The following is a 20,031-nucleotide window of genomic DNA, read 5'->3' as shown; positions in this document are numbered from 1 at the left end:
TAGGTTAAGTGGCTGCCTTCAGCTCAGGTTATGATCTCAGGGTCTGGGATAAGCCCTGCATCAGGCTCTCTGCTCAGCAGGGAGCCTGCTTCTCCCTCTCCCTCTCCCTCTCCCCCTCCCCTGACCCCACACCATACTCCCTACTCGTGCTCTCTCACTCTCTCTCTCAAATAAATAAAATCTTTAAAAAAAGATTTTTAAGTAATCTGTACACCCAATGTTGGGCTAAAACTCACAACAATGAGATCAAGAGTCCCATGATCTTCTGACTGAGCCAGCCGGGCACCCCCATGATAAGTTTTACAAGAGGTCCCTCATTTATTCCTTGCAAGAACCCCCGGCTCATATTATCCACATTTTACAAATGAGAAATGAAGTAATGTACGAGACTGCACAACTGGAAGGTGGTAGAGTTTTGATTTGAACCTAGAGCTTGTATGTTTAAGAAAACTGCACTGAGGCATGCTGGGGTGGCTCAGTCGGTTGAGCATCTGCCTTCGGTTCAGGTCATGATCTCTGGGTTCTGGGATCGAGCCCCACATCAGGCTCCCTATTCAGTGGGGAGTCTGTTTCTCCCTCCGCCCGCTGCTCTCCCTGCTTGTGCTCTCTCTCTTTCTGACAAATAAATAAATAAATAAATAAATAAATAAATAAAATCTCAAAATAAAATATAAAAAAAGGAAACTGCACTGGCTCTTACATTTAAAAAATTAAAAAGCCCCCACATAGAAGCAGCTTCTTGTGTCCTTCTCCAACCTCTCTCAGGTTCAGCCTACTCACCTCCACTCTAGCCTCCACCATGTCCATCAGGGTGACCCAGAAGTCCTACAAGGTGTCCACTTGCAGCCCCCGGAGCCTTCAACAGTCGCGAGTACACAAGTGCACCTGGCACCCACATCAGCTCTTCAGCCTTGTCCCATGTGGGCTGGGCACTGGCGTGAGGACGGTCTGGAGCCACCACGTGGCCGGGGGTATGAGGGACCTCACTGCTAGCTCAGTGCCTGCTGAGCCCCCTTAAGCTGGAGGTGGACCCTAGCATCTAGGCTGGATGGACCCGATCTAAGCTGGTGGACCCCAGGAGAAGGAGCAGTTGGAAACCCTTGACAAGTTTGCCTCCTTCATCAACAAGGTATGGCACCTGGAGCAGCAGAACAAAATTCTAGAGACCAAGTGGGGCCTCATGCAGCAGCAGTGAACAGCTTGGAGCAACAACAGGCACATGTTTGAGAGCTATCACAACAACCTTTGGTGGCAGCTAGACACCCTGGGCCAGGAGAAGCTGAAGCTGGAAGTGGAACTTGGCAACATGCAGGGACTGGTGGAAGATTCAAAAATAAGTAGGAGGAGGAGATCAAAGAGCATGCAGACATGGAGTGTAAATGTGTCCTAATCAAGCAGGAGGTGGATGAAACTTACATGAACAAGGTAGAACTGCAGTCTCACCTCAAAGGACAGACCAACAAGATCAGCTTCTTAAGGCAGCTGTATGAAGAGGTCAGTGAGATACAGACCCAGATCTCAGACACATTCGTGGTCCTGACCATAGACAACAGCTGCTCCATGGATCTGGAGAGCATCATTGCCAAGGTCAAGGTCCAGTACAGGGACATCACCAACCACAGCCAGGCTGAGGCTGACACCGTGTACTAGATCAAGTACAAGGAGCTGTGGATATTGACTGGAAAGCACAGGGATGGCTGCTGTCGCACGAAGATGGAGATTTCCGAGATAAACAACATCAGCCAACTCCAGGCTGAGATGGAGGGCCTCAAAGGCCAGAGGGCTTCCCCAGAGACCACCATCACTGCTGCAGAGAAGTGTGGGGAGCTGGCTCTTAAGGATGCCAATGCCAAGCTGGTCAAGCTGGAGGCCACCCTGCAGTGAGCCAAGCAGGACATGGCATGGCAGTTGCATGAGTAAGAGGAATTCGTGAACGTCAAGCTGGCCCTGGACATCGAGATCACCACCTACTGCAAGCTGCTGGAGGGGAAGGAGAGCCAGCTGGAGTCTGGGATGCAGAAGGTGACTCATGTGGGCTCAGCCTACAGTGGCCTCATGAGCCCTGGCCTCAGCTACAGCCTAAGCTCCTTCCAGTCCAGCTTCAGCTGAGGGAAGGCTCCAGTTCCTTCAGCCAAGTCAGCTTCTCCAAGACCATGGTTGTGAAGCTGGTGTGCACAGTACCTGATGTGCAGTCCCAGTGAACAGCCACTGTGATCCCTTCCAGCCTCCCTGCTCCTGAGGCTTCCATAGAGCCTTTGGGGGAAGGAGCTGTGCAAGGTTACATCAGGAGCAAGAAACATACCTGAGGCTCAGCCTCAGACCTCAGCCTACTCTTGGAGGCATCTACTGCCTTGGGTACCCCCTCTTGCCCATGCCCCTAACCAAAAGCCAATTCAAGTGTCTTTTTCCAAATAAAGCCATCTGAGGCTCAAATTTTTTAAAATTTTAAAATAAAGAAATAAACTAAAAAGCAGAAACACACAAAGAGGAAACCTACTTAAAGAACAACCTAGGATCACAATGTTTAATATAAAGTTTCATTGGCTAGACCCCTCCAAATATATCCTAAATCCAACAAGCTGTCACCTCCACTGCCTCTCACTGGGACATCATAATCAGGGACCTCAGTGGCTCGCACAGCACAGTGTGCTCTTGGGATCAGCAGTATGGGCATTACCTGGAAACTGATTAGAAATACAGATTATTGGGGCATCTGGGTGGCTCAGATGGTTGGGTGTCTGCCTTCGGCTCGGGTCATGATTTCCAGGTTCTGGGATTGAGCCCCATGTTGGGCTCCCAGCTCAGTAGGGAGTCTGCTTCTCCCTTTCCCTCTGCCTCTCCTCCTTCTTGTGCTCTCTCTCTCTCTCATGAATAAATAAAATCTTTTTTAAAAAAAATGCAGATTCTCTGCCCCCTCTGCCACCCCACACCTGATTACTCAGAAACTCTGGGGGGTGGGAGTGGTGAGCTGTGGTTTAATGAGCTTTCCGGGGGCTCTGATGCACATTCAAGTTTAACAACTGGCCTGACAGAAATATGCATTATCCCCTCTTCTGACATTATCTCCTCTTAGCCAGTCTTTACTGAACCATCTGTCTTTTAAGAGCCATTCTTCTATCTTCTATCTTTACAGAATAAAATTTCACCTTCAAGACCACAATGATCTTCATCAGTTCTTCTCAAATATATGCTTACTTCATCAGCTCAACTGGATCTGCACAGACCCAAAACCTTAGGTCTCCCATGACCCAGATAATTTTCAAGGCTTCATGTATCTGTCTACACACAGAATTCTTTACACTCAAGCATGGAGTGACTGGGTGGCTCAGTTGGTTGAGTGTCCAGCTCCTTTTTTTTTTTTTCCAACTCTTAATTTTAGCTCAAGTCATGATCTCAGGGTGGTGAGATCCAGTCCCACATCAGGCTCCATGCTTAGGATTCTCTCCCTCTCCCTCTTCCTCTGTGCCTCCCCACCCCTGCTGGTCTCTCCCTCTCTCTAAATAAAAAATAAATAAATAAAATGAAAATGAATAAATAAAAATAAGAAATAAATAAAAAAGAATTCTTTATACTGAAACAGAGTTTAACAACAAAAATAGTTTAAAAGGACTTCTAATCTCTGCTTGTGCCCCTCAAAAGAACACTAACGGTGACTAAAATTAAAGAGCTGAAAATATCAAGTCCTTACATGTCAATAATATCGCAATACAGCTGGAAAAAAATATTTAAATATCAAGTCCAGGCAAGGACATGGAACAACCAGAACTCTCTCACGTTGTTGGTGGGAATGTACATTGGTACATCCCCTTTGGAAAAATATTTAACAACAAATACTAAGATATAAATATGTCCATTCTATGATCCAGTAATTCCACATCTGGATATATACCCAACATAAATGAGTGATTATGTCTACAAGACATAATCTACAAGTGATTATGTCTACACACACACACACACATACATATATACATTATATATACACACACACACACACACACACACAAACAAGAATGTTCATAGCATTTATAATAGACAAACTCTGGAAATATCCAGATGCCTGTCAAGTAGACAGAAGATAATTAATTTGTGAAATACTACAAATAACCTGTTTCTAACTTAAAAAAAAATAAAGGTAACTTTTGCTACCTACCAACAGTATTGATATCTTTTTCTTTAAAGAATTTATTTATTTGACAGAGAGATCACAAGTAGGCAGAGAGAGGGGGAAGCAGGCTCCCCACTGAGCAGAGAGCCCAATGTGGGGCTCAATCCCAGGACCTCAGGATCATTACCTGAGCCACCCAGGCACCCCAACAGTACTGATATCTTACAGATGTAATGTTGAGTGAAAAGAAAGCAGACACAAAAGAGTACATACTGTATGATTCCATTTTTAGGAAGTTGAGAAAATAGACAAAAACTAATCTATGGTGATAGAAACTAGAAGAGTGATTACTTCTTAGGGAGCAGACTGGGAAGGGGATGAGGGAGGCATGTGGGATGCTGGTATGTTCTTTATCTTGATCTTGGTGGTGGTTACACAGGTGTAAACATATGTAAAAATTCATCATGCTCAATCCTTAAGATTGAGCTTAATCCCAGGTTTGACTTGGCTTTTCACTAAATCTTTCCCTCTTGCTCACCACCTCTCAGGTCCAGCTCCTCCTAGGTCCATCTTATTCTTCCAATTCTGCATCCTGAAAGATCTCCAGTAGGATAGCAAAGCCAAAATTCTCTTTACTAGACAGTTATGGGGAGAGAGGTAGAGAATCCTCAGCCAGTAATGTATCATATCTTCTCATACACTCAACTATGAAGTTAATTAAACTTTCCTGTGGAAAAGGTACCACTGAGTAATTATTTCTTTTTAATGATAATGGGTACCCGTACAGACAACAGACTCCTCGCTTAAAATGCGGTAAGCTTTGATCTCGCTCTTCTTAGCAATATCTACTAACCCGTACCAGGACCTCCATGCCTCATGGGGGTTTTTTGGCTGAAGGTTATAAAGGTAAAACTGGGAAACAGCAGGACTTCTGGAGAAGGGCAGAAAAGCCAAATTGCAATTTCCTAAAATAGGAATATTAGCAGCACATGTCAACTTTAAAAAGAACTGGTCATTGGCACAGAGCACAGAAATAATCAATAGCCACTTGCCCAGTATAAGTCCCCAATGTTAAATTTATAGTCTTTGACCCTTTTTCCCTCAACCTAGGGCCTGAGGATAGCTGGGGTTCGGCAGATGTATTCTTAAAGATCTGCAGTAACTTACCCCTTTAAAAGAAGCCCATAGGGGGTTACCAGGGGCTGAGGAGGAAGGAATAGAAAGTTATTATTTAATGGGTTCAGAATTTCTCTTAGGGTTGATGAAAAAGTTCTGGAAGTAGTGATGATGATTATATACCATTGTGACTGCACTTAATGCCACTTTGAAATGGCTGAAACTGTAATTTTTATGTTTTGTATATTTTACCACTATTTTAAAAAACAGGTCTGTAGGGACTTCCATTTCCAGTAATATAGCATGTTAGCTATCCTGGAAAACTTCCTAGGACAAAAATGCATAAAATATTAGAAAAGTATTTTAAATATTTTATAAATTTATGGTTGAGGTAGTGGAAAGTAAGGGAAATCCTCAAAGGTTTTGGTGTTTTTTTTTAAGATTTTTTTACTTATTTATTTGAGGCAGAGAGAGAGAGAGAGAGAACACAAGCACGGGGAGAGGCAGAGGTAGAGGGAGAAGCAGAGTTCCCACCAAGCAGGGAGCCCCATGTGGGGCTCAATCCCACAACCCTGACATCATGACCTGAGCCGAAGGCAGACACTCAACCAACTGAGCCACCCATGCACCCCTCAAAGATTTTTTAAAAAATTCAGGATGAGAAAACATGAATTCAGAGAGGGGAGTAAGCTTTAAAACCGGTGGCCGCCCTGATGTCATCTGTTGACCTTAGCTATTTGAATGTGTCCTCAGTAGGAACAGAAGGTATAGAAACTGGACCCTCGGTGAGGGAACTAGAACAGACCAACCATCCCCAGAGTGTGACATTAAAGAAGAAACTCGCCCCTCCTGGCCTTGGCTATAGATGGAAGAGGGGGAAAAAAAGTCTCCCATGAAATTTTCTGATTACAAACTAGCCTCCAGCAGCTTTGGAGCCTGTAAGTCTCCATAATTCCTATTGCTGCCAAATGAGGCTTCTTTTCAAACACCATCTTTCTTTTAGATGTGAAAAAAAAATCATAATAGATAAACTTTTCAGGTAGAATTCACTTAATTCATTCACCTGTTCTCCATATGACATATTTTCCAGACCTCTTACCCCGCTAACAGTCTTTCTTTGGGTACTTTCTGGTTTGTTCCAGTATCCTCTTCAGGAATGATGGCCACAAGGGGAAATAATAACATGGATTTGGCTCAACATGTACAGAGTGGAATAGGACTGTTACTGCTGGTGATTGGTGTGATACTTATCTACTACTTGATAACAAATTACACCAAAACTGAGTGTCTTGAAGTAACATTCATCATGTCCTCACCATTCTGTGGGTCAGGAATCTGGGCACAGCTTAGCTGGGTCCCCTGGCTCAGGGTCTCTCACAAGGTGACAGTCGAGTTGTCATCTGGGCTGCAGTCATCTCAAGGTTCCGTGGGGGAAGGCTCTGCTGCCAGCCCTGCTCATGAGGTTGTTGGTCTGAAGGCCTCAGTTTCTCACTAGGCGTTAGGCTGAGGCTACCCTCAGTTCTTTGCTTCTTGACAGGACAGCTTAGAACATAGTAACTTGTCTCATCAGAGTGAGCGAGTGAGAAGAGTGAGAAAGAGAGAGAGAGAATAAGGAAGACAGAACGCACGGTCTTTTTTTTTTTTTTTTAAGATTTATTTATTTATTTATTTGACAGACAGAGATTACAAGTAAGCAGAGAAGCAGGCAGAGAGAGAGAGAGGAGGAAGTGAGCAGAGAGCCCATGCGGGGCTCGATCCCAGGATCCTGGGATCATGACCTGAGCCGAAGGCAGAGGCTTTAACCCACTGAGCCATCCAGGCGCCCCAGAAGGCACAGTCTTTTATAACATAATGATGGAAGTCACACCCCATCATTTTGGCAGTATTGTATTTGTTAGAACCACGTCACTAGTTCTAGTCCACACACAAAGCAAGGGGATTACACGAGGCATGATCACCAAGAGGCAATGATCATTGGGAGCCATTTCAGAAGCAGCCTATCACAACTGGACTCCACACCTCTAATCCATCTCATTGAGACCTAAAAAATTAATGATTTAGATTTAAGTGACCCCTCAGGTTAGTGGGGCCTTTAGGTACTTGGCAAAAGTAAATATTACTCCTCTCTGGAGGAACTTACCTTAAGCTCCGGCATTAATTACTTCCACCAGATAGAATTCCAACAAACATGAGTTTGCAATAAAAAGGGAAAAAAACACACATTATCATGAGCGATAATTAGCAGAAACAAAGGATCAGAACAGCCAATATTATAGATACTGGAATCATCAGATACACAGCATATAATGAGTATGTTTAATATGTAAAATTGAAAACATGACTAAGGAACAAAAGAAAGTAAAAAAAAAAAAACCAGCAGATCAGATTTGAAACAAAACCAAATGTAATTTCTCGATATTAAAAATAAAATAATTAAAATTGGAAAATCAACAGACTGGTCAGAACAGCAAATAAACACAGCCAAAGTAAGAAATAATGAACTGGGCGCCTGGGTGGCTAAGTGGGTTAAGCCTCTGCCTTCGGCTCGGTTCGTGATCTCCGGGTCCTGGGATCAAGTCCCGCGTCGGCCTCTCTGCTTGGCAGGGAGCCTGCTTTCTCCTCTCTCTCTCTGCTTGCCTGTCTGCCTATTTGTGCTCTCTCTCTGTCAAATAAATGAATAAAATCTTAAAAAAAAAAAAAGAAATAATGAACTGAAAGATGGATTTCAAGAAACTACCCAGCATGCAGCATGATAAAGACATGGAAAATATTAAAGAGAGGGGAAAAAGACATGGAGGATAAAGGAACTATTATATCTAATCGGACTTTCAAAATGAAGGGGGGAAAAAGAATGTTCAAAGTGAGAATGGCTAAGAATTTGCCACATTTGATGAAGATGACAAATCCTAAAATTCAGCAAGCTGAATAGTGCTGGATACTCACCTAGCTTTCCGCTCCACATTCATCCTTCTATCCCCAGCAAGGGAGCCCTGGGGTTGGGTGCTCGCAAAATGCTGTCCTAGGCTCCTTTAGCAGATATCTTCCTCCTGGATTCCACCAATAAGGGGCATTGGTACCTAATCATAAGTAGAAAGAGGGCAATAGTAGGAGTTCTTCTCTCACACTTGCTCTCTAATTTTTTCTCCTTCTGGCCACAAGCCCTTGGGCACAACATTTCCTCCAATCATCCAACCCAACAATTCCTGGGATGGTGGCTCCCCTCTTCTCGCCTCCAAGGTTCTGGTAGCATAGCCTCCTCCCTTTGGTGCCTTGAGCCCTAGAGATGTAATAGCTGCTTTATGCTTTCCAATCTCCCAGCTACCTCGCCTTTGTTCCTCTTTCAACCTTCCAATATTTGTGTAGCCAATTCCCTTATAAAATCCTGTTTTGAAGTACCTAGCATGGTTGCCATTTTCCTGCCTGGACCCTGACCCATACCCCAACAAACTCCAAGCAAGTTAAATAAAAAGAAATGCACATCTAAACATGCCGAAGAGGAACACCATAAAGAAGACGCATTACCTAAAACAAGAGACAATTAAACTGACAACAGACTTTTTGACAGCAGCTAGAAGCCAGAAAATAAGTAACATTCTCAAAATGTTGCATGAAAATAACTTTCAACCTAGTATTATATGCCCTATGAAACTATCATCTAAAATAAGAGGGAAATCAAGATATTTTCAGACAAGCAGGAAGAGATTACTTTTGGAGCCTGCTGGATCAGATAACAGGGATGCACTGAAGTTTTGTTTAAACCTTAGAACTTAGCATTTGGGATTTTGTTTCCCCCTGAGGCTTGTCTTGGAAGTCCAAATGGCTGCAGCAGAGCAAAATATACCACCCCAGAATGTGCCTTTTTGGCATAGTGATTATTTTAAACTAGTTTGGTGGGGGGGGGGGTTGTGTTTTTTGTTTTCTTAAACAGCTGACACAGAGGATGCTCTGAAAACAAGTTACCCTTTTTAAGAAAGAAACATTTACAAGGGGAATCTCTCTGTGTAGGGCTGTCTCCCTCTGTACCAGAAGGAGGAGGAAGACTCTTAATCTCTAGAAACTCTTATCTGTGCAGAAGGCAACAATTTAAATCAGCTTAACAACCTTACCCTTGTTCGTTGAGCTTTTCCTGGTCACCTCCCATAACTGGCTTCCCCCACCAACGTCTTTTGTTCTTAGCAGAAGGTATTTAAGATAGTAGCTTAGGCCATTTCAAGGAGTTACTCAGTTTTCCTGGGTCTCTCCCCTGTACACAGGATGTGTACATTTTATTAAGTTTCTGTTTGCTTTTCTCCTGTTAATCCTTTATTATGGTGGGTGAGTCTCAGCCGAGGAACTCAGAGGGTAGAGGGAAAATTATTTTTCCTTCCCTATATGGCCAAATGCCTACTTCAACATAATTTCTGGAAACTCTGAAAATTTGCACAACCAGTGATCATATGACAGAGTAGTTATCATCATATATAAGTAGTGAAACAATGTAAATAATATGAATAAGGTATGTCACTGAATGTACTGTAAATATTTTAATATTCACTTTCAAACATACACGCTTGCAGAGTCTAAAATAGCTTGAGGTGAAAAAAAAATTTTACGTGCAAAGTTTATTTATTTATTTATTTATTTATTTATTTAAAAGATTTTATTTATTTGACAGAGTGAGAGAACACAAGCAGGGGAAGCAGAAAGACACGGAGAAGCAGGCTCCCCACCGAGCAGGGAGCCCGAGCCCCACGGGTACGACATGGAACTCGATCCCAGAACCCCAGGGATCCTACATGCTAATTTTAAATCCATCACTTGATTAGCAAATGTATACCCATTACTGAAGAGTAAAATGCTATGATAATTATAATTTTTAAAACTATTAAGCTTATGGGGTGCCTGGGTGGCTCAGTCGTTCAGCGGCTGCCTTCAGCTCAGGTCATGATCCCAGGGTCCTGGAACTGAGCTCCGCATCGGGCTCCCTGCTTAGCGGAGAGCCTAATTCTCCCTCTCCCACTGCTTGCCGCCCTGGCTACTTGTGCTCTCTCTCTCTCTCCATCAAATAAATAAAAAGATTTTTTTTAAAAAACTATTAAGCTTATGTAGAGAACCAATTAATAATTTGAATTGCTTGGCCTTTGCTAGGTTATGCTGTAGCAACAAATTCTAAAATAAAGAACTGTATTTAATTTTTTTCTTCACTTCCACTTAGGTTATAAGACTTACAAGAAAAAAATCTCACTAAGGATTTATTCACATCTTGCAAGGGTAAATTAACGACAAAATGTCAGTTTACCACGTCAAAATTTCACAAGCTGGAAAAATTCCTAAGTCCCTTTCTATAGCACCCTTGATAAATCATCTTCGGTTTATACATAAAGAAGGTGCTAAAGCAAAATGAGATCTCAAAACCACATTTTATTCCCACGTAGCAAATCTCTAAATAATAGACTTCTTGAGAAAGCTTTAAGAAGAGAAGTTCTGGGGTGCCTGGGTAGCTCAGTGGGTTCGGCCTCTGCCTTCGGCTCAGGTCATGATCTCAGGGTCCTGAGATCGAGCCCCGCATCGGGCTCTCTGCTCAGCGGGGAGCCTGCTTCCCCCTTTCTCTCTGCCTGCCTCTCTGCCTACTTGTGATCTCTCTCTCTGTCAAATAAACAAATAAAAAATCTTAAAAAAAAAAGAAGAGAAGTCCTTATAATTCTATTAGGGAAGCTAAAAGTTAAAGAAAATCTTATCAACAATATTACTATAGATCATAGGTCAGCACACTTTTTCTTTTAAAGGCCAGATAACGTTTTAGGCAATACAGGCCATTAGGTCACTGTTCACAACTACTCAGCTCTGCCGTGGTGCAAAGGTAGGTAACATGCAAACAGAGATCATGGCTGTGTTCCAATCATTTACACAACAGGCAGAGGGCTAGATCTGACCCTCAGGCCATAATTTGACATCTACTACATACAATGAACTATTTTCAATAGTCAAAGATGAAAGGGGTTTTTTGTTTTTTGTTTTTTTTGTATTTGCTGAAGCTATGAATGCTAGTTCTTAAGTTCCTTCTAGAAAATGTGTTACTGGAAAATTTCTTGAATAGTGTTCTGTATGTGGAAAGGCTATAATATTGTTAAATGTGCTACTTTATCTAGGACATCAGACATTTGGATATGCAAAAACAACTACAGGTCATATTTAAGTCAGATGATATGGTAGATTAGTAATGAATTCCACTCTGCTTCTGTTCAGTAGCTCTGACTGAAGAACTACTTGTAAGATGGAAAACCAGTTGTAAAATGTGTCACTATTATTAATAATAGAACTAACATGGTAAAGGCTAAGAGTGATTTAGGAATCATAAGTATACAATGTTTTTTTGATACACACTTCAGTACTATAATCAGAAAGCCATTATCTCTGTCTATAAGCAGAAGGATAGTGGACCATATCATCACACTTCCGTCAAAGACAAAGGTACATGATGTCCAAAGATTTGGAATTGCCTTGTCATATATTTAACAAGATGTCTAAACGTGTTTAGAAGCCATCTTGAACAAAACCAAAATTATGTGCTTTTTGGATGAAAACAATACATCTTACTGAAACTGCTTGCAGAGAAAGTACTTTGCTTGCTGGAACCTGATGAAGGAACCAAACTGGTATTTTCAGAGTACAAATATGTGTTACATGATAGCTGCTAAAAAGATTCTCTTCTCACTCCACAAAGATGAAGACACTAATGTACACGAAGTGAAACTGAAATGCAGGTGGAAAAACCTAGATGATTGGTTTCTTGAAAGCAATTATTTTGCTCCATTAGCACATTTTTAGAACCAAGGTTTATACAGACTTTTTTAAAAAATGTATTTATTTATTTGACACAGAGATCACAAGTAGGCAGAGAGGCAGGCAGAAAGAAGGGGAAGCAGGCTCCCCACTGAGCAGAGAGCCCGATGTGGGGCTCAATCCCAGGACTCTGAGACCATGACCTGAGCTGAAGGCAAAGGCTTAACCCACTGAGCCACCCAGGCGCCCCAAGGACAAACATTATCTACATGACTGTAAAGCAGCAGTTGCAGTCAAAGTCTATATACATTAGGAATGAAACATAAGTGAAGACAGCACTTTCAGAAGAGATTCAGAAAATATTTCTTCAACTGGCACTAGAAACTTCCATTTGTGGGACTGCTTCAACCAAACTGTGCCATCTTCAGCAACCATACCAAGACTGGATTTAAAATGGAGAGGAGGGGCACCTCAATTAACTAATTAATTAATTACCGCCAGAAACCTGAAGCGACTTGTAAAATAGGTCACAAATTTGTTTTTAGGAAAAATACTTTGATCTTCTGGAATTCAGGTATTTTTTTGTGCTGCCATCTTGCATCCTCTATCTTGTCTCATCTGCTGCCACCAGCTGGCTTCCACCACTGATAAGTTCCAGAAACCAGCAGGATTCAATTCAGTGTTTTGTTTTGGCTGCTGGGTCCCTGAGGAGAACACCAAGTCAGCTGAATAAGTAAATTTTTAGGTTGGGAACAGAAAAACACAATCAACTCATTTCCTACATATTTCAGGTAATCATATAGCCACACAGTAGCTGGTACTTGTCCCAGCAAGGGGTTCAGACAAGGGTCCAGGCTAACAACAAAAAAAAAAGATCTTAAATTCATATTCTCTTCCCCGGGAAGAACAGTGTTAAAAACTGCAGTCATTATGTAAGAGTGAACAAAGGCCAATTCAAACACAATAGCCTACCAACAGTCTTAGTGTAGTTTTAAGTTTTAATAACTTCAGAAGTACAAATTCCACAAACTTAAAACATCTTTTAAAAATAAAAATACTATGGCAGCTGGATGGCTCAGTTGGTTCAGTGTCTGTCTTAGGCTTCGGTCATGATCCCAGGGTCTGGGACCCAGCCAGGATTGAGCCCCGGGGTCCCCGTTCATGGGCTCATCAGGGAACCTGCTTCTCCCTCTGCCCTCTGCTTGTGAACTCTCTCCCTCTCTCTCTCTCTCTCAAATGAATAAATAAAATCTTTTATAAAAAAAAGTAAAAAAATACCTAAATTTCTTTCATGCTTAGTCTTGGAAATTTTTAAACAGTAATGTATTTCAATTTTTTTCAATGTTTATCTTCAGTTGAGACTAAAACACTTGAAATTTAAAATTATCCAAAATTCACAAAACGAAATAAGTATAAAAGAAATTTAAATGAACTTTCAAGTGATGGCTTTTACAAGTTTGTAGCAACTATACTTCTGAAATTATCAAAACCTTAAAGTGCACTAAGACTGTTGGGGCACCTGTACATGGAAAACTGTGGGGCCACAGAGTGCTTGAATATAAACTTTTATAATTTACACCCAACTACATCCAAAATAAGTTGAAACATTTTATAACAACATATATGCACACATGTATGCAAGGAGATGTAAAACTGACTCATGAGGTCTCTTGAAGCTGGAGGGACATGGTGTTAAATTATTAAAATTTTAGGAAAAGGATGAGAGAATGAGGCAAATTAGTAGCAATATCTGTAAAACAGCTTTCTAGTATTATACTGTCATTTTTCTATCAGAGGCCGTTTATATATGAGGGTCTGTTTTTATTAGGGATACTTGTTCTTAAAATAGTATTATGTTCCCAATATTAATATTGATACTATTATTGCTAATGATGCTTTTTTGGAAAAGTTGGCTTACAAAAATATGAACATTAAGAGAATGCAGAAAAACACTTCATAAATAAGGGTTTTCTTTCCCTTTAGAAGTCATTTAGTTTAGTGATTCTCAATCTCATCTACACAGTGGAATGATGTACAGACCTTAAAAAATAGTGACTCGGGTCCCACTCTGAGCTTCTGATTCAATTAATCTAGGCTGCAAATGGACATAGGAAATTTTAGAAGCCCCGCGATGATCCTACTGTATAGCCAAGGCTGAGAACCACTACTCCAGGTCAACACTTAATCAAGTATAGGTCAGCATACAAATATGTGCAGATATTTGGAGCTCCAATTTTTTTTTTAAGATTTTATTTATTTATCAGAGAGAGAGAGGGAGAGAGAGCAAGCACAGGCAGACAGAATGGCAGGCAGAGGCAGAGGGAGAAGCAGGCTCCCTGATGAGCAAGGAGCCCGATGTGGGACTCGATCCCAGAACGCTGGGATCATGACCTGAGCCGAAGGCAGCTGCTTAACCAACTGAGCCACCCAGGCGTCCCTGGAGCTCCAATTTTTAAACACAGCACCAATCTCAAATTTCGTAATGGATGGGATTGCAAAAAGAACCTAATTTAATCAACAACATGGATGGATCTCAAAAATATTATGTTGGTGCATGGAACTAGAAGGTATTATGCTAGGTGAAATAAGTCAGAGAAAAACAAATATACGATTTCACTCATGTGTGGAATTTAAGAAACAAAACAGAGGCTCATAGGAGAAGGGAGGGAAATATAAGATGAAATCAGAGAGGGAGACAAACCTTATGAGACTCTTAATGGTAGGAAACAAACCGAGGGTTGCTGGAGGGGAGGTGGGTGGGGGCTTGGGGTAACTGGGGATGGGCATTAGGGAGAGGACGTGATGTAATGAGCACTGGGCATGATATGTAACTAATGCATCGCTGAACTCTACCTCTGAAATTAATAATACACTATATGTTAACTAATTGAATTAAATAAAAATTTTTAAAAAGAAAAAAATTATGTTGAGCAAAATAAGCCAGACACAAAAGAGTATACTTACTGTATAGCTCTATTTATACAGTTTAAATACATTAGAACAAGGGTGGGTGGAGGGACGGCCTGGGAAGAGAAAGGAAGAAAATTCCTGAGGTGCAAATGTTCTCTATTTAGATTAGGGTACACAGATATACACAGTTATCAAAACTAGCTGAAATGGACAATTGAGACCTGCACTATGATTTCGCTTTATGTAAACTACACTCAAATTAAAAAAAAAAAAGAATAAACATAATTAAATCTGGATGCTTATGACAGGGTCTGCGAGACGGAGACATGACCTGCTGTCTTCACACGACCCCAAACTCTCACTGGCTTAAAAGGAACAGCAAACCCCGGACCAGAACTGGAGAGAATACAGAGCCAACAGCAGGGAGGGCCAGAGCCTAAGAAATCGCTAGAGGGCTGGGCGCTGGTGCCGAGCAGACGCACCCACCCCTGTTCCAGGGTGTGCCACGAAAATAAGCCCCCGCGCCCTTTTCCGGTGCGCGCATGGCTGGCTGTGTGCTTTCCGGAAGAGTCCGGGGGGAAACGTCGCAACCGGGAGAAAGGAACCGGTGACAGCTTGGTTCCTGCGCGGATGCTGGGGCTATAGGCGTCGCGCTTTCGGCTCGTTGCGGCTCACAGGGAGGAGGACGCCCGGGCTCGCTTATCCCTCCGCTGCCTCCGCCACTGCCATGATTCCAGTGTCGCTGGTGGTAGTGGTGGTGGGCGGCTGGACTGCCGTCTACCTGACCGACTTGGTACTGAAGGTGAGGGCCTCGGGCCTAAAGCCCAAGCCCGCGGTTTCCAGGGCCGGGCGCAAGGCCCGAGGCCTTTTCCCCTGGCTCGCACCTCCCGGGCTGGAAGCCGCGGGGCCAGTACCCACGTGCGCCTTTCCGCGTGGCGCCCGGGCCCCGTGGAGTAAATAAAACACGGCGGACCGCGGGAGGGGTGAGACTGTCTGCACAGCTGCCGCAGTCATATTGCGGGGCTGTGCAGGCCCCGCCACCTTCGGGTCCTGCCAGGGAGGCGCCAGTAGTGGGCTAGGGAGGGCCTGGGCTTTGCCAGACCCCGCGGCAGTGCACCTGGGAGGAAAATAAAAAGTCCGCCTGGGAAAGGCATTGTTCTCCCTCATTGTCTTTAAGGCCACGACCCTCCAAAGAATGTGGTACTGGAATGAATCTAAATCAAGTTGCGATTTAGACCAGCGGTCTCAAACTTTAAAGTGTATACAATCATTTGGGGTTCCTGTTAAAAATCGCTTTCTGAGTCAACAGGTTTGGGGTGGGGCCTAAGTCTGCATTTGTAAGCAGTTCCCAGGTGTAACTTTGTTATTAGTCTATAGCCCATACTTCAAAGTAGCATACTCAGGTAATAAGGATTTAGATAACTAGTTTCTGACTACTCCAATTCTAATTTGCACCCTCTTCTTCACACTGCCCTCCTTCCCCACCCCACACGTACACCCCCGGTGCACGGTCCACTGTTTAGCTATTTGGGAAGGGTAACAGAAATTAGGCACACTTGCCTGACCATATGTTTCAAGCAACCTTTGAAATGGAATAGTTGGGGGGGGGGCGAAGGTAACAATAAAGTCATTACAATATACAGATTTTATTCCATAGTACCTTTCTTAAGTGCTTAATAAAACCTTCATGTTACGAATACCGTTCTAAGTAGAATATTAGAGTTTAGTATTGTGTGTTTTAGGTGTAACAGTAAAATGAAATGATACTTATGCTGCTTTCTTGGATTTAAACTTGCAAAGTGAGTAGGTTTTTACAGTAGAGTCCTTAGAGCAAGGGCTGGGTTCAGCCACTTCCCACCCTTTGTGACCTTGGCCAAATTACTCTCTGTGCCTGGGTTTCTTCATCTTCAAAATGGAGTTAATAATAGTGAGGATCTTCTGAGATTGTAGAGAGAATTACATTAGTTCGTGCACATAAGGCTTTGCTACTCAACCTGAAATTCAAGGACCAGCAGCACTTTATCTGGGAACTGGTCAGAAACGTAGAATCTCGACCTACAGAATCAGAATCTGTGTATTTACAAGATCCTTAGGCGCTTCCTCTCCAAGTACTTGGCATAGTGTTTAGCATATCATACCGATACGGGCCACTGCTTCTTTAAACAGGGATTCTGTTGTTTAGAAAAAACAAAGCCACGTGATTTCTTCACGTTGACTATGTGACAGAAATCCAAAATAAAAAGAACTTTTCAAACCTCTACAGTCTCTGGTCCAGTGTGTGAGGTGATCAGGTTACTTCACTTGCAGTATTAACCCCTAGGTCCCCAACAGAGCACTACCCCTTGAGCAAAAAACCTAACTCTCACTCAGAATATCTGCGTGGGGAATGGAGAGACCTCAAGTTCAGGAGTCTGCACACCTTCAGCTCCTCTGCTTCCAGCTTGGTCTGCTGTTCCACGGTTGGTTCTTCTCGGATTTCCTCAGTAGACATATACTGAAGGAGTGTGTCGCTCTACTTTCCCAAGTCCTGGAAAACAAGCAAATTTTTAAAAACTTCACCTGAAGACTGAGAACAGAGAACATTAACGGATCAAAAGGCGAACAGATACCTATATTCGGTTAGGTCATTTCTTATGACTGATAGGGCTGAGGTATCCTTCTAGAGGCAAATTTCTCAAATGGGTGGGCATCAGTATGACAAAATACTTAACTTACTGTAACTGAGGAGTAATAGGGGTCAGTCAGGATATATAAAACAACCTTATGTTATTCGAAATCCTACATTACTCAAGGACTTCAGACTTCCCTAAAGATAAAACTCTTGTTAGGCTGTGTATAAGCAGATCCCCTCAACCCTGAAAAATGTAAGTTAAAAGACCCAAGATGGCTTTACGTAGGTTTTGTACTTTTATATGATCAAAGGCCGCCTAATTTCTTAGGGTTGTTGCTCATAAGAGGATAAAAAGCACTGATTCCAACTAACTTGTTCCCTGTGTTGGATTGGTTGGGGGTCTTCTTAAATTATAATACAAGATCTCTTTTTGTTGTAACAAGGCTTCTAGAACTCTGCTGTCCAGTGTGGTAGCCACTAACTACATGTGGTCATGGAGCATCTGAAATGGCACTAGTCCAAATTGAAATTTGCAGTAACACTGACACTGGGTTCAAAGACTTACGTACAAATAAGTAGATGGAATGTAAAGTATTCCAGTAGTTTGTTTTATTTATTACATGTTGAAATGATAATATCTTAGATATTTTTAGTTTAAAAATATATTTAAATTAATCTTCTGTTTACTTTTTAAAATTCAGAAATTTAAAATTACATATCTGGCTTGCATTTGTGGCTCATGTTTCTATTGGACAATGCTCCTCTCAGCAGAGTTCAGCAAACTTTTTCTGTAAAGGGCACATGATATGTATTTTAGGCTTTGTGAGCCACATAGCATCTCTGACACATACTCTTGGTTTTTTGTTGTCTTTTTTTTTTTTTTAACAATCCCTTGAAAATGTAAAAACCATCCTTAGCTCACAGGCTGTATTATGTGGCTTTGGCTGTCTCAGTCGATAGTACATGTGACTTGATCTCAGGGGTCGTGAGTTCGAGCCCCACACTGAGCATAGAGTTTACTTGAAAAGAAAAACAGGTTGTGGGCCACATTTAGCCCATGGGCCATAGTTTGCCAGACCCTGACCTCAACAGACCAGCTAGTCTGAGACCTTTAATATCCTGAAGAATAAACATAAAGCTTTTAATTTATAAGTATTTGGACAGTCAATATCTTGTTTTCCTATAGAAAAGATTTTTTTTTTAATTTTCTTAAACTTCATACATGTTCTTCAAAACTGAGTGATATGGAACTTTTCTTTTTCTCCTAGTCATCTGTGTATTTTAAACATTCCTATGAAGACTGGCTGGAAAACAACGGACTGAGCATCTCCCCTTTTCACATAAGATGGCAAACTGCTGTTTTCAATCGTGCCTTTTACAGTTGGGGACGGCGGAAAGCAAGGATGCTTTACCAGTGGTATTCTTCATTTTCTTTTTTTTGGCTTAAATCAGTCATTATAGTCATGAGAAATATAGTCATGCTTGTTAAATGAACTATTTCCATTATTTTCCAATCTACTGAGTTTTAAAATGTCAGTAGTATAAAACTTTTCTGGTTTTATATGAACTTAGGAGATTACATCATTGTACTTTTGCATACATCAAAAATCAAGGTTCTGTATCTTGATCTGGGTAGTAGATGCATGGGTACACATGTAAAAATTCTGTGAGCTGTGTATTTGAGACTTGGGTACTTTGCTGTGTAAGTTACACACTACTAGAAATGCGAAAACAAAGAAGAGAAATGCAAAAAAGCACTTTCCATCAGGAAACTAATTCTGTAGAATTCTGTCCCCTGTCATCACACATAGAATCGAAGGTCCTGGGAGTCATAGGATATCCAAAAGTCTGCAGGCTTTTTCCTGTACTTCTTTTGTGATCCCCCTCCAGGGGAATGATACTTAAAATATGTCACAACCAGTAAGGCATATACACACACCAACTGGGAAAATGGCCAGCCAGATTGTAGCAGCAGGGTTTTGAAATCCCCTGGCCATGCCAGGCATACCCCTTTATTTTAACAAATTTCTTCAATCAAGGAGCATATAGTGTTTATTGTTAAGAGGTTTATAAAGATCTCTTGGACACCTTAGAGACTGACATGTTTTATAGTTGGCAGAATTTCTAGTGTGGGCATAGGAGGCCTTTGTCTAAATTCCTTTTTACTAGAAATTTAGCTCCAACTGGAATAGAGCTAAATGTAAAAAAATCATTAAAAAGCAAAAAAATGCAATAGCAGATCAAACAAGATAGAAAGAAGAAAATAATAAAGAGCAGAAATCAGTGCAATAAAAATTATACAGAAAGAAAATCAGCAAAGCCCAAGTGTTGGTTCTTTGAAAAAATTGATAAAACCAATAAACCCCTTCCATAATTATCAAGAAGAAAAGAAAACACAGGTAACTAAAAATCAGAATTGAATGGTTAGTATCAAAAAGATAAAAAGTAGCAGGCATTAGCTAGGATGCAGAGAAAAGGGAACCTTAGTGCACTGTTGTTGGTAATATAAATGGTGCAACCACTG

General features: G+C 41.7%; 1 protein-coding gene, 1 long non-coding RNA gene and 1 pseudogene across 7 annotated transcripts in view; 2 read left to right on the top strand and 1 right to left on the bottom strand.

Moving 5' to 3' along the window:
* The first annotated feature begins 799 nt into the window (after positions 1-799).
* Positions 800-2,201, top strand: LOC125091541 (keratin, type II cytoskeletal 8-like; annotated as a pseudogene).
* Positions 2,202-6,969: 4,768 nt separating this feature from the next.
* LOC125092451 (uncharacterized) lies at positions 6,970-8,300 on the bottom strand. The gene is made up of 3 exons (XR_007124931.1): positions 8,168-8,300; positions 7,365-7,385; positions 6,970-7,265 (listed from the first exon to the last, which is right to left on the bottom strand). It is a non-coding gene; the product is annotated as an uncharacterized LOC125092451 (long non-coding RNA).
* Positions 8,301-15,479: 7,179 nt separating this feature from the next.
* Positions 15,480-20,031, top strand: part of MBTPS2 (membrane bound transcription factor peptidase, site 2) — a 46,694-nt gene continuing 42,142 nt past the window's right edge. For 5 of the 6 annotated variants that reach the window (XM_047715452.1, XM_047715453.1, XM_047715451.1 and 2 more), the window contains exons 1-2: positions 15,488-15,698; positions 18,776-18,924. In XM_047715452.1, the coding sequence (XP_047571408.1) occupies positions 15,624-15,698; positions 18,776-18,924 (224 nt within the window). In that variant the 5' untranslated portion in view covers positions 15,488-15,623. Of the gene's footprint in view, positions 15,699-18,775; positions 18,925-20,031 lie in introns of all 6 variants that reach the window. The other variant, XM_047715456.1, reaches the window with a different exon arrangement.

The sequence above is a fragment of the Lutra lutra genome, chromosome X, assembly GCF_902655055.1.
Source record: "Lutra lutra chromosome X, mLutLut1.2, whole genome shotgun sequence".
In the NCBI taxonomy this organism is placed as follows: domain Eukaryota; kingdom Metazoa; phylum Chordata; class Mammalia; order Carnivora; family Mustelidae; genus Lutra; species Lutra lutra.
This window is presented reverse-complemented; position numbering and strand designations above follow the sequence as displayed.